Source organism: Oryza brachyantha, chromosome 1, assembly GCF_000231095.2.
Source record: "Oryza brachyantha chromosome 1, ObraRS2, whole genome shotgun sequence".
NCBI lineage: Eukaryota > Viridiplantae > Streptophyta > Magnoliopsida > Poales > Poaceae > Oryza > Oryza brachyantha.
Genome location: NC_023163.2, coordinates 689,619 through 702,732, shown reverse-complemented (window position 1 = coordinate 702,732; position 13,114 = coordinate 689,619). Strand labels below are relative to the sequence as shown.

Here is a 13,114-nt window from a genome sequence, read left to right as displayed (position 1 = left end):
ACGCAAGTGCCCCTCACCTCTTTGGAGGCCCAAGTCCTTCCTGGCTAGGCCCAATTACGGACTCCGTTGAGGCCCGGTTGTAATACGGAAGCCTTTCAGCTCAGACCATGCGTTATTGGGCCACCAATCTGCTCAGAGTTCTGGGCCATCAGCTACGTCTAGTAGAGCAGTACGTAGTAGAGAGAGGATTGAAAGCGAGGTCGATTCCATGGAGGGGCACAGCTAGGGATGGCCATGGCCGATGCCATTGCGACCTCGGCCGGCCGGCCGGCAAACCGGCGGTGGCCGGGCCATGCATGCATGCCGGCGGATGGACAGGCCAGGCTGCTGCTTGCTCTGGTGGACGGGGATGAGACAAGCATGTGTACGCGATCCGTATACCTACGTACGTACAGGCCAGCTATCTATGTAATTATGGGGGTGACAAATTTTGTCTCTTGCATGAAAAGAAGTCCAATGATATATCTAGAAATGAAAAATACTTTACAAATAGAATTTTTATTTATGTATTTTTAGTGATTTAAAATATGCTAGAAAATAAAGTTAAGTGAAAATGTTTTAAAATTCTCTTTAAAATTAAGGTTGGATATTTAAATTTTAGATAGTATAAGTAGAAGCGAAAAGATTAGAGTGTATATATAAGTTGACGCTGACAGCAACAGTATGCATGTGTGCTGGACAGGACGAGGACATGTATGCAGCTAGCAAGATCTAGCTACCTCGCCTCGAGCAAGCAACGATGGACATGGATGGATGCGTTCGTGCTCTGTTCTGATTTGTCATCTTCTTCCTCGATCAATCGATCATGCATATGCATGCAGTCGCGAGAGAGAGAGAGAGATCTCCATGGATGGGCCGGCCTTGAGCTACCAGAGCACGCTGCAGATGCCCTATCGATCGAGGATGCATGCAGCTGTGCAATGTCGTCTAGTAGCACGCAAAGTACAGGAGCCAGCAGAGACTGTCCATGCACATCAGCATACATACATGCGTGCAGTTGCAGCAGGAGATCATCGTCGTCATCGATCGATCGAGAGCCCTAGCTACAGCTAGCTATCGATCGATCTGATCATGCATTATAACCTGTGCTGTACCTGTCGATCGATGATCAGGCTCGATCTGGTCGCTGCCTGCGTCGATTAATTTTATCTGCAAATCAGCAAACCATGCAGGCTGCAGGCAACTACTGTATGATTGATTCACACACAATAGCTAGCTGCTAGCTCATCAAGCGATCATATTTTTCAGACAAGCGTGAGCTTGCATGCATATATATGTCTGCTACTATTATGCAACAAAACAAGGCTACCATTAATTAATTATGACAATTTTAATTCCCTCTGATCGATTTCTGGAAAGAGTAGTTGAGACAATTAATAAACGTCGATTGTATATAGCATTGATTAGTGTTATTTCTGACAATTTTCCTCTGGTCTGTACGTACTAGTAAGGTTGATATATATGGGATCGAGCGTGACAGGTCGTAGCAGGCAGGCTGTCGGGTGAGTCCAGCCGGGGAACAGTGCCCCTAATCTGTCATGTCATCGTTACTAACAAGCTAATTGTTCATTCATCTCAAAGAGAAAAATATCACTAGCTACTATATACTTACTACTCCTAAAATTCAGTATTGCAGGAAGGGATTGATTAACATATCTATCCCACATACATATATAGCAACATAATTAACATATCTATCCCATCGATCGTTAATTCATTCTTGATTATATATGGTGCTCGTCGATCGGTACTCGATGGCCCATGCATGCACATATACATATCGATATGATCGTCATTAAGTATAGCTCGATGAAGACGGATCCATGGCCGTGTCTTCCAAAAGGTGAGCAGAGATACTAATGTAGATGGAGATATATATAGATACATACACTATGTGTGTGTATCTCCTGATGAGCCTAATCATCGTCGTGTTCCCAGTGTCAGCGTCAATGGCGATCGATGGTGCGCGGCCGGCCGTACGCATGGCTGGTGGCTGCCGGCCGGCGCAAGCAATGAATCTCTCTCGATGCAAATCTCGACAAACACACGCAAACAGCACATGGATTGATCGATCCAGACGAGATGAGATCGATCGATTGATATGTATATATGCCATATCGATCGCAATCTTTGCTAAAAAAAATCGATCGCAATCTGTGCAGTGTACATATATCTGATTCTGCTATTGGTGGTTTCGTCCGTATCACTCGCACTGCTGCATGCACCCCCGCCCGCCGTAATTCTCCATCCGGACACAAGCATATATATAGAAGAGATATATATGTCTCGGTTTAATCTGCTTTATTACACGTTTACAGCTTGGTGTTCATTTGGTTTTGATTCAGCTCCTATCTTCTAGTGATCAAGAACATGTTAGCGAAAGGGGAGACCATTTTGACCAGGAGGAGGGTACAGGTTATCATTCACTCAAATTTCCAACGACGCAGGCGTATATGTGTTTGTTCGACTGATGGCAATATTTAATTCTGAATATACAGATTGAGATATACACAGATCGATTCGATCATAGCAATTATATGTATCACTGATGAGTGAGGACCAGTAGTGCTTGTTATTCACACTGGCACGCTTGGATCTTCTTCTTCTTGATTAATATAGTTAAAGAAAGTACAGTCACTGACAACACATCAATTTTCTAGCTCCAACATATTACGGGTGAAGAACGCCCTCGGTTATGCATGCGTTCCTGATCGATCTTCAGTTCATCATGCCAGCTCGTCAGTCACTGCTGCCTCCTCGTCTTTGCGAGATGCGTCTTCTTGCCCGAGCAGACGCCTCGTGATGTCGTCGCCTCCTGCCTGCACCGAATGGCCCTGGGTGTTCTTGCTCTTCTTCTCCTCGCTTTTGCCCCATAGCACGAAATACAGCCCGATCACAATCAGCACTGCTCCGATGATCCTGCAGATGTTTAATTTTACAGTCCAGCGTTGGGTCAGATGTGTCAGAGAAAAGATGTCGTTTTTACTGAGGTAATCTTCTTTGTCAGGTTCATGGACAGCTTATGTCTTACCCTCCCGTGTATAGCTGGTCACCGAGAATGATGGCGGCCATGACGGCGACGGCGACGGTCTGCACCGGCTGGAACACCGCGGTGAACAGTGGCCCTCCCCTGTCGATGCACCATATCTGCAGAGCAAACGCGACACCGGATGCCACAAGACCCTACCACCAGAAAGAATTTGATGGCATTTAATTTCTGTTTTATATATTCTCATGCTTTGCATATATAGTAGTAGATCTCAAGCAAGATGTATGAGGAAGCTGCAGGTACGCACAGCATAGAGGATTGTGAACAGCTCCCCTCCAGAATTCACCTTCCACCTGCTCAGGTCTTCTTCAGTGAAGGCTGCAATGACCAGGAACTGGAGGAGCCCAAAGATGCAGGTCAGTGACAGCACTGAGAGCCTGGCTGGGTACCTCTTCAGCACTGGCACCTAATGAGAAAAAAAAACAACATCCATAAAGGTCAATAATATTAATGCAAAGTTCAGACATTCAGGAGATCATATCCATGCATGATGTCTGCATGCTCATGAGCTGAATTCATTAGCAGATAACTAGGTACCTGAAGAACCATCCATCCAGACCAAGAGAGGCAGTGGCCAAGGATGAAGACACAGCCCAGAGTCCAGTTGAGAATTAGGCTAGAGGAGGACAGGGACTCGATGTTGAGATTGTGATGGAACAGTGGTAGGCCCTTGTAGAGGGTTATCACTGTGGCACCCCCTATGCTCACCACCGTGCCCACCACCTTGGCTACCCCATGCCTCCTGCTTAGGTCTACTTGCTCGAGCCTGCATGCACACAGCACAATGTACAGCTTAATCTTCAGCCAAAACTCCATGAAAGCTAGCATGTTACACAGGTCTTGTATATCTTCAGTCAGTGTATTGCTGATCAGCTGATCATCACCTGAGGACAGCAGCCATGACAAAGGTGATGGCAGGAACTGTGTTCTGTATTGCAGAAGCATAAGTTGGTGACAAGTGATACAGCCCTAGGAGGTAGAAACCTTGGTTTGCAGTTATCCTGCACAATCCATGCAATGATACAAAAACTTCAGTATAATAAAAAAATATGGATTGATCAAAAAAGTTTTTAAGAGAAATCGATATACTTACCCCAACAGTGCCAGAAGAAAAAATTCCACCAGCAAGGAGAGTGTCAATGGTGGCCTATCTTTCCTGAGGATAGACATCATCCATGAGAAACAGACCATCAAGAGCTTATACTTTTTGAATTTTGAAAAAAAAAGTAGAACAACTGAATGTTGTGTTGAACAGTTTATACTTTTGAGAAAAAAAAGAAAACAATTGAATTAATGTTATGTTAAAACAAGGCGCTTTACGCACTTCTCGAGAAAGTAAGCGAAGGGCGCGAGCAAGGCGAGGGAAATGAGGTTCCTATAGACGATGAACACAAGCTTGCTGATGCCCATGTTGAGTGCTGCCCTGCTCACAATGTGGAACCCTGCAAGCAGGAACTGCAGGGCCAGCACTCCTATGAACAGCTTCACCTTCTCATGCACCACTGCTGCTGCTGCTGCCGCTGCCGCTGCCTGATCCCTCCCCATATCTCACTACCCTCTCCTTTTCCTTAATCAGAAGTGGCAGAAATGCAGTGATACTAGTGGCCTGGTGCTACTAGCTGTTGCTACTTGCTTGTGTGTTTGAGAGAGTGCAGGGTGTGTGTGTATATATAGAGGGTTTTGTTACTCCTGAAACTCATGAGAAGAGATGGTCCTATAGGCTATAGAGACCTCTCAATTGCATGAATGCAATGTGCTATAGTAGATTTTGAGTACAATTGCCTAATTGCGGCACATGGTGTAGTGCCTTAATACACCATGTTTACACTATTTTTTTTTTTGAAAACTTCCGGTAATGTTTACACTATATTAGCAGCAGTAGAACTAATTTTAAAATGATTTATCTGTCAGTGATCATTATTTTATAACATACTTAATTAGTACAGATGTTTTTTTTTTCTGTATGCATGCATGCACTGATGCACATTTTGTTGTAGATATATTACAGCAAAAAAAAATTTCAGAAACTATTCCAAACTCAATGTTTATCATAGACTAATAGCAGTACTCCATATCATCGAAACAGACTTAACTGTGACCTACAGGAAGTTATGAAAATCAAAAGTTACACCTATGATGCAAGGCCATGCAGTTAAGGCAACATCAGAGAAAACATCCTAGTTCCTATATGCTGAATGCTGATCATGTCCTTTCCCTTTTAATTTCTTCTCTCTGTCTGGTATTGACCTGTGTGTGCCTATGTGCAATTTTGACTTGATCTTCTTGGTGGATTACTGTATGGTATGGGGGATTTTGGAAACATGCGTATGGTTCGATATATGGGCAGTGGGCTCCTGACAGGTAAGCCTGCTGGGCTGGAGTTTCAAACATGCAATCAGTGAGGAGGGCTCCCTTTGTATCCCCGTTCCATCCATGTCGAATTTAATGCGATGCTTCTTACCTCCTTCTCGATTTTCTATTTTAATTTATCTTTCTTGATCATAATATGATTCTCTCGAGCTATCTTGATCACGACCTGTTTGATCATGGCTCGTCTTCATAATCTTTTTTTCTCCTTGTTTGTTGACTTTGTCCTAAAGATTCCGAAATCAGAACTGAATAAGCCATGTCGGGGTGATTGTTTGGTTTTTACAGAGAAAAAACCAAACGGAATATTTGTAAACGAAAAATAATTTGTGATCAGAATTATTATATATATATATATATATATATCGATTTAAAAGCAAATACTGAAAATAAACAACGATGAAAACCCCCAAAGACAACTCCAAGTTCAATATTAAAAAATCAATTTTTTGTTTATAAGCATAAGCAAAAGCGAAAAGACGAGGTTAGCTTATGGCAGATCAAGACTATTGCAGACCTTGTCCCTTCACATTTTTAACCATAATTCAGCAACCCTGAATTAAATAGTCTTTAATCCTAAGAAAAAAAATTCAATGTCACAAAAGCAGGTGCAACATTCAACATTTCAACTCCAATCATTCTGAATCAAGGCTTCAACGGGCAGTACATCTTCATTAAAACTGAATCAAGGCTGCCTTGTATCTGCCATTATTCAGATGAATAAAAGACAGCTTCCAGCACCTGACACCCAGCTTCAATTATCAAAAATCAGGCAAAACCTCAATGAGATGAACTTTAATTCTGATTAGCAACACGTCAATGAGAATCTGACGAATCATCTGGTAGTATACACTCCATTACCAATACCAGTACATCAAGGACACACCATGAACAGGCAAGCAGTCACACGTGTGGATGGCGACTTCACAAACCTGTTGTCGATCACCTACACTACGACAAAAGCACAGAACCCACACCTCAAGACCCCAGTACACCTACAAGCATACAGGCAACAACCTCTCCTTCTCCTTCTCCTTTTCTACGCTAGATTTATACATAATTGCAGGGAGATTTAGGTACATGATTTGATTAATTAAGGAGTGCCATTCATGCATGGACACTTGGACAGCATGGTCACAGGCCACCTTGACCATCCTACTCATCATATAGGTGTTGGGTGCAGCACATGGTGTGTGTGGACCTGACTGGATGAATGAACATTTCACAACATAAAAGGATACGTGCTCCTCAGACCAAACTGCTTTAGGTCTTATGTTCATGTTCAGGATCAGAGGGCTTACACCAGTTACAATGGGAGTTTCACGAAGGTGTCATACACATTAATTAGGTGACACGTCACTACAAAAGAAAATATTTTTATGAAACTATAAGGAGAGAGAGACAGGAGGTTAGTTTCATGACCATAAAACCTTTGGGCACCGTTATCAAGTTATTGGTAACGCAGTGAAACTTGTATTGAAGAGCTCGAGGCGTTTCATGCAATCAAACACCCTTTGCATGCAATTAAACTTTCAACACTAAATGTTTTATTTAGCTTTGAAAATGATACAATGAAACGTTGCACTGTGAGTAACTATTTCATGCATCATTTAATTGAGTTAGCTGTCTTGGAAACTGTGTAGTGAAACTGAGCATTGAGATTGGTCTTATCTATCAACTTAGTTAGGCATGTTCGGTTGCCCCCTTAACTTATTCAGATTCTCTCGTTTTTCACGCGCATACTTCTCAAATTACTAAATGATGTATTTTTTATGAAAATTTTCAATAGGAAAGTTATTTCATCTTCACTTTGCCGAACGCGGCATTAGTGCTAACAGAGTAACAGGGAGGGACCCCATGGAGATTACTTGTGATTCTGGTTTGGTACACGTGATTTGATGACCATCACATGCACCTGATTTGGTAGCCTATCTTTGTACTGCATTTAAGCACACATTTGTTCTTTGATCACGAGGGTTTTATTGTACTATCCACTGTTCGAATCTGACTGGGAATCTGGGATGTACTGGTGCATGCATCTGTAAGTACTACGTCAGAATCTATCTTTATTTGAGGGTTTCTCAAAAAAAAAAATGATGGGGACATGCATTGCATGGTACTGCATGATGAGAGATTCAAGAGGCTGCATTATGTTTTTTTAATTCAAGAGGCTGCTAAAATTAATTGAAAGTACATAACAAAAATGAGGTCTTTCTTTATCTTAAAACCTGTTTAAACAAGTTCACCCATGCATGGATCCTTGTGTTATCGTGTTTATTTCAACTCTGATTCTCTGAAATATTGGAGCATACAAGGATCCTGTGTTTATTTCTTCTCTGAAATATTGGGCTGTACATGTTGTTGGGCCAGGCTTCTACTTTGATGGTGAGCTACTGGGCCTGGGCCTGCAGGCTACTACTGGGCTGCGGATGGGCCCATCGAGCGCCGCGGCCCACGAGAGAAACCGAGCAGTGGGCCCACTCGTCTGACAGGTAGTCCCATCAGGCGGGCATCCAAGTGTGCATTGGGCCCCACCTCGCTGTCCCCGCGTACGTTGCTGCGTGCCCCCCTCCCCCACTCAAGTGCACCCCGCAGTTGCTGCCGCTGGGCCCCACCTCACAAACTCTTCTCTTCTCCGCCTCGCCTCTTCGCGCTCGCGCCATCCTCCCGAGCAAAAACCCCGACCAACCACCACCACCCCGCAAAACCCTACCTCCTCCGCTCCTCTCCTCCACGGCGTCGGCGCCGAGGCGGTGGGCGGCGCGATGGTCCCGGTCCCTTGCCGCGGCCTCCGCTTCCACTCTCCGCCGCCTCCTACAGCGGCCGCAGGCGCAGCAACCGCCGCCGATCGCGCTCACACGGCGCCGCCCGACGGCTCCCCGCCCTTGCAGCCGCCTCTGCCGTGGGATGTGAGTTCCCTCCCCCCGTCTTTGTTTGCTTGAACAGCCGTCGCGATCGTCTCGGTTGAGTATGCAAACGTGCGTTACTGCTGGTTTCGTGTTTTAATTCGTGTAGGCCGGCGCCGCTGCCCGATCGGCTCTCTCGGATAGGAACCGAACTGGTCCTGATGATTTAGGCGAGGACCTCATTTAGTTTGCCAACCTGGTGATGGTTTTTTATGCTGACTAATTGTTGTCAAAACCCTATCACAAACGCTCTTGTGATGCAGATCTTGAGCCGTCTTTTGCACTGAACCTGTTTCCGGATGGGTACTCGATTAGTGACCCGAGCAAGGTAAGGATTGTGTCTGAATAGGTAATATCTGTTTCTAGCCTGCTGATCGTAACAGCTTCCGTTGGTTTCTGCAAAGGGAATGCTCCTGTTTCTGATAGGTGACGATCCAGAGAAGAAGCCGTACAGCAAGGCGTCTAAAGCTTTGTTCTCTGTAAGTTTGATCCGTATGCAATTTATTGTACAGTTTTTTTTTATTACATACGGCTGTCTTTTGATGACAATAAGCTTGTATCTAGGCATACCTTTTGTAAAAAGAATACTTAAGTCATGGGCTCTACCTATCCATTGTAGAATCCTAATGCATTTCATTTCTTTGCTGGTGTTTTTCCGTTGGGGAACCGGGTAGCTCTATTGCAATTCAATTCGAACCAAAAGACACTACTATCTTTAACAAAATAAGTTCATTATTACAGTCTATCGTAGTGCCACTGCAGATTTCATAATGCTGTAATGTATTGTTGCAGGATATTGAGCATGGCTGCTTGCCTCAAGTCATCTTGGGCGACATGCCTTGCAAATTTATAGATGGAACTGTTGTGTGTGAGGTTAGATAAAGTCATACTCTAACTTTGCAACTTTAATATATGTCGTATTTCTGCTCAGCCATGATCTCTGTACAATATAAAATACTAGGTGCGGGATTACCGACCCTTTCTGTCTAATGCTGGCGATTCTTCAGGAGATGATTTCCCAATTGTGAAAAGAATTTCTCTTAGATTGGGAACTGAATGTGTTGTGAAAGATCTAGCTTCCATTGTGAATGCTTCATGGACTTATCACGATCAATTGGTTTGCCCCATCTTTAAACCTGTGGTTTACAATGTGATATATGACCTACTATTTCAACTATCACCTACCTTATTTTGTATATTTCAGATTGCCGAGGCCACCATCCTCCGTGCCTTGCAACCCAGACTTAATTTGGACCCTACACCATGCCTTGAAAGACTTCAGAATTCTGTCGTTAAGAAGGTAACCCTGGTTTTCCTTTATGTTTCTGGATTCCAGATAATCTTTTTTCCAGTTTGAAAATACCATAATCTGCCTTGTACTTCTACCAATTGTATGTGAAACAGATTGATTTAGGTATAAATAAAGGGAGGCAGCAAACTAAAGCTACATCTATTGTCAATATTTCTGCTGATCCTCCTGAAAATTGCAAACCCAAGGAATTCATCACCTGTGAAGGGGCTGTAGTATACATTGAGAATGAAGCTCCTCTCAATGAAGCTCCAGAAGGCTTGCCGTGTGAAATATTGGACAACTTATCTATGAACTGTCCATACTCACTCCAAATTGAGAAGGCCAAATCAGCTGCAGGATCTGATCCTGATAATGCTACTCAGTACTCTTCTACCTTTATGAATAGGCCTGCCCTGTATGACAGAAAACAAAGCTCATCAGGTACTCCTGCTCCTGACCTTTTGCTTCAGAGTCAGGAACAGCCGGTGCAGGTAGCAGTTTTACCAGTTGATCATGAGTATGGACGAGTGCAAAAAGAGACAGTTCTACCACAGAACAGAAAGGAGAATTCAAATCTTCGATGTGAAGTACAAGAGCACCAAAACTGCGGGCCTTCAAACAAATATTCAAGGTTGAGCTCTGAAAATTCCAAATGCCACTTTCAAATGTCAATGAGGACTGCAAATAACAAAGGGCTTAATCTGGTATCTCCAAATGAACAGACAGTTAGATTTAAGTTAGATCAGACAACAGGCAGCAAGGACATGACAATACAGCAACAGAAGGCCTTATCAGCATTCACAGCGACGCATCCTTCCTTGGACACAAATAATTTATGTGCTGAAAAAATCCCTGAAGAGGTTAATTCTTCATCAATAAGGTTGACAGACAGAAATATGGCCTCAACTGTTGGTCCAGACAATTATTTTGTATCACAGCTCAAAGACAGAAGAGCACCCTTTGTGACCTCATGCAGTGCAAGTTCTAGAAAGGCACCTAGTAAACCTCCCAAGTTTGCTACAGAGCCCCGACCTACTTCTTCAAAGAGAAAGGTCTTAGAAGTTTCTACCTCTTTGAACCAGGAACCTGATTCAGAAGGGAAAAGGCAGAAAAAGGCTTGTAATCAGAGCAGCACACTTTGTGAGAACAGAAGTTCAGTAGAACAAGATTTTATTGGTGGTGTTAGCAGTCAACTGGGTATTTCTCCAGATATTGAGTCATGTATTGAAGACCCTTCATATACCATTGAACCTGATATTGAAAAGATCCTATCTGAGGCCATCCTGACTTCTCAGAGGTGTCACTCTTCATAACTTACCCATCTTTTTGGCTGGGCCGTTGTCCGCCAACTATGGTGGTAATTCTTTGTACAACTTCTCAGTTCATCATTTGTTTCCTGTAGGCATGGACTGAATGGAAAAGCTGCTAAAATTGAAGGTCCAGAAAGAACATGGCCATTGCCACCATCCAATTTCTTTCCGACTGAGAGTGCAGCAGAAATTGCATATACCCAGAATGAAACCATGTCATACTATCAAACTGGGAGAACTATGGATGCTCGGAAGATTAGAAAACTTAGTTTTCACCCTGTACAGTATTTCTGTAGAGGTGCGCTTGTTCCTACTTGTGCTTAAGTAAATTTTATTTTTCTTTTAATCATATTTTTCTCCTAAAGCATTATCTCATGGCAGGTGTTGTTGATGAATGCCACTACACACTTTGTCTCCTTTCGTCCGAAGCACTGGATGATCATCAAATAGCAGTGGAAACGATCTATGGGGATGAGCGGATATACATTTCTACTGTCCCCACTTCTGTGAGTACTCTTTAATTCAGTTTCACCATCCAGGAATATACCTTTTGGTTTCTTTCTTACACATGATGATTTGCAGCACCATGCAAACAAGCTTGTGGATCAATTTATTTCACTGGTAAGGCCGTGTCTTTTTTAAGGTAGCTATTGTTTTCTTCATGAGATTTACTCCAGTTCAACAAAAGTACCTCGAGGTACCAAATCGTCCCTCACCGTTGGATCTAGCTGAATAGGATGTGCGTTGTTAGATCCAACGATCAGAAACGATTTGGTACCGCAAGTTACCGGTATCTCGAGGTACTTTTTATTACTTTTTGTTGGACTATAAAATTGCTCTTTCTTCATAGAGGCAATGTCTTCAGCAGTGAGAAATTACCTGGCATGTTTAAATCTTGTTTGCTTTTTCATTGAGTGTGCAAATAAAATATTACACTTTTTTTCTGGAAAAAGATCAATCAGCAAAATTTATGATAACTGTCAATGCTTAGCTTTGCTCTCTATACTATAAGAATGGTTGAGCGGATTTCTGAGTTTTTCATTGTTTATTATGCAGATGAAAAGGGATGGCTACACACTTTGCAATGATATCAGAGAGGTATATAAGGAATACCTATAACTCTAGCATTATCTGTTAGCATATTGTATCTTGAAGCATATGAGGCAATTCATTTCCGTCGCTTACTTGAATGGTCCAATCCTTTTTCAGCAAACTGAAATTGCCCCCCAACTAGGTTCTCTGACTGGAGAATATCCACAGTACCCGTGGCGCTCATCCCCCATTGCAAGAAATGTTGCAATTAACGGAAACAATAATATAGGCTACACCTTCCATAATGGGTCGCCATATGTACATGCAAATGGTCAGCAACAGTGGATGCAGGCACAACAGTGTGCCACCTTGGCAAGTTTTCCGACATATTTCTGGAATCCATATCATCCAGGCCATCAGCGTTATACCAACACAATACTCGACCAGGGGAGATCATTTCCAAATGGAATGTTCTCAATGAATCTGAACCAGTATCAACCTGTTCAGCAACGTCAAGGAGTCGGACAGTGCTGTCAATGCAGGCATGATACACCAGGGTTCAGTGAGAGCACTGGCAGCTACAACCAGTGGCGCCAGGTATCAACACCTATGGGCGGCAAAGTGTACCAGTGGGATCTGCCAGCTTCTGATAGGCACTTCTGCAGCTGCCCTCCACTGCATTATGCTGGGAGTAGCACACCATTGTCGACGTTGTATCCTGTTGGGAGTCCACCGGTGAGCTCCGACGATGGCAGCGTCACAAGCACACCGGTTCAGCTCCAGGCACCTCTCGGTTACCAGTACATGTCCCATGGTCATGGGATGTGGTGAGGGCGTGATGGCCTGATTACCGGTGCTCTTCACATTCTGGTAGGTAGGAGTACGTAACAATTAACAATACAGGCGGTACAGCACACACAGATTACAGATAGTGAGAGATTACGTGGCTGGAACATAACAGAGTTTTTTTTTTCGCCGGGAAAGCCCAGACCGGGCTAACCAATTTCATTAAGAACGAAGCATGTACAGTTTGAGCTTGCAAAACCTAGCAGAGGTTGCTGAGTCCGTACACCGGGAAACCTCTAGGGACAAACGGATAATGGACTATTTCTCACGTTGTTTAAAATACCCCGCTTCCGCCCATTTGACGATCTCATAT

At 43.4% G+C, this 13,114-nt stretch overlaps 2 protein-coding genes across 2 annotated transcripts; one reads left to right on the top strand and one right to left on the bottom strand.

The window, feature by feature from the left end:
• Positions 1 to 2,410: 2,410 nt before the first annotated feature.
• On the bottom strand, positions 2,411 to 4,692 carry LOC102706786 (WAT1-related protein At3g18200-like). Its single transcript, XM_006643661.2, has 7 exons — positions 4,374 to 4,692; positions 4,143 to 4,205; positions 3,934 to 4,050; positions 3,587 to 3,815; positions 3,297 to 3,455; positions 3,032 to 3,183; positions 2,411 to 2,919 (listed from the first exon to the last, which is right to left on the bottom strand). The coding sequence occupies exons 1-7, from the start codon at positions 4,592 to 4,594 to the stop codon at positions 2,727 to 2,729; spliced, it is 1,134 nt and encodes a 377-aa protein (XP_006643724.1). The 5' UTR covers positions 4,595 to 4,692; the 3' UTR covers positions 2,411 to 2,726.
• A 696-nt stretch (positions 4,693 to 5,388) lies between these two features.
• Positions 5,389 to 13,046, top strand: LOC102721500. Its single transcript, XM_040525104.1, has 12 exons — positions 5,389 to 5,410; positions 8,586 to 8,650; positions 8,727 to 8,801; positions 9,115 to 9,195; positions 9,284 to 9,439; positions 9,527 to 9,622; positions 9,727 to 10,910; positions 11,016 to 11,221; positions 11,305 to 11,429; positions 11,506 to 11,544; positions 11,980 to 12,021; positions 12,133 to 13,046. Exons 1-12 carry the CDS (start codon positions 5,389 to 5,391, stop codon positions 12,784 to 12,786), a joined length of 2,745 nt encoding a protein of 914 aa, XP_040381038.1. The 3' UTR covers positions 12,787 to 13,046.
• Positions 13,047 to 13,114: the final 68 nt, after the last annotated feature.

Bases quoted from the DNA above. Each gene is read 5' to 3' on its own strand.
- LOC102721500 (XM_040525104.1), top strand. From the start codon at position 5,389: ATGGGCAGTGGGCTCCTGACAG. The intron at 5,411-8,585 runs GTAAGCCTGCTG...CTTGTGATGCAG, and splicing joins GGGCAGTGGGCTCCTGACAG to ATCTTGAGCCGTCTTTTGCA. The intron at 11,545-11,979 runs GTAAGGCCGTGT...TTTATTATGCAG, and splicing joins TGGATCAATTTATTTCACTG to ATGAAAAGGGATGGCTACAC.
- LOC102706786 (XM_006643661.2), bottom strand. From the start codon at position 4,594: ATGGGGAGGGATCAGGCAGCGGCAGCGGCAGCAGCAGCAGCAGTGGTG. The intron at 3,456-3,586 runs GTACCTAGTTAT...TTTTCTCATTAG, and splicing joins CTGGATGGATGGTTCTTCAG to GTGCCAGTGCTGAAGAGGTA. The intron at 2,920-3,031 runs GTAAGACATAAG...AAACATCTGCAG, and splicing joins GACCAGCTATACACGGGAGG to GATCATCGGAGCAGTGCTGA.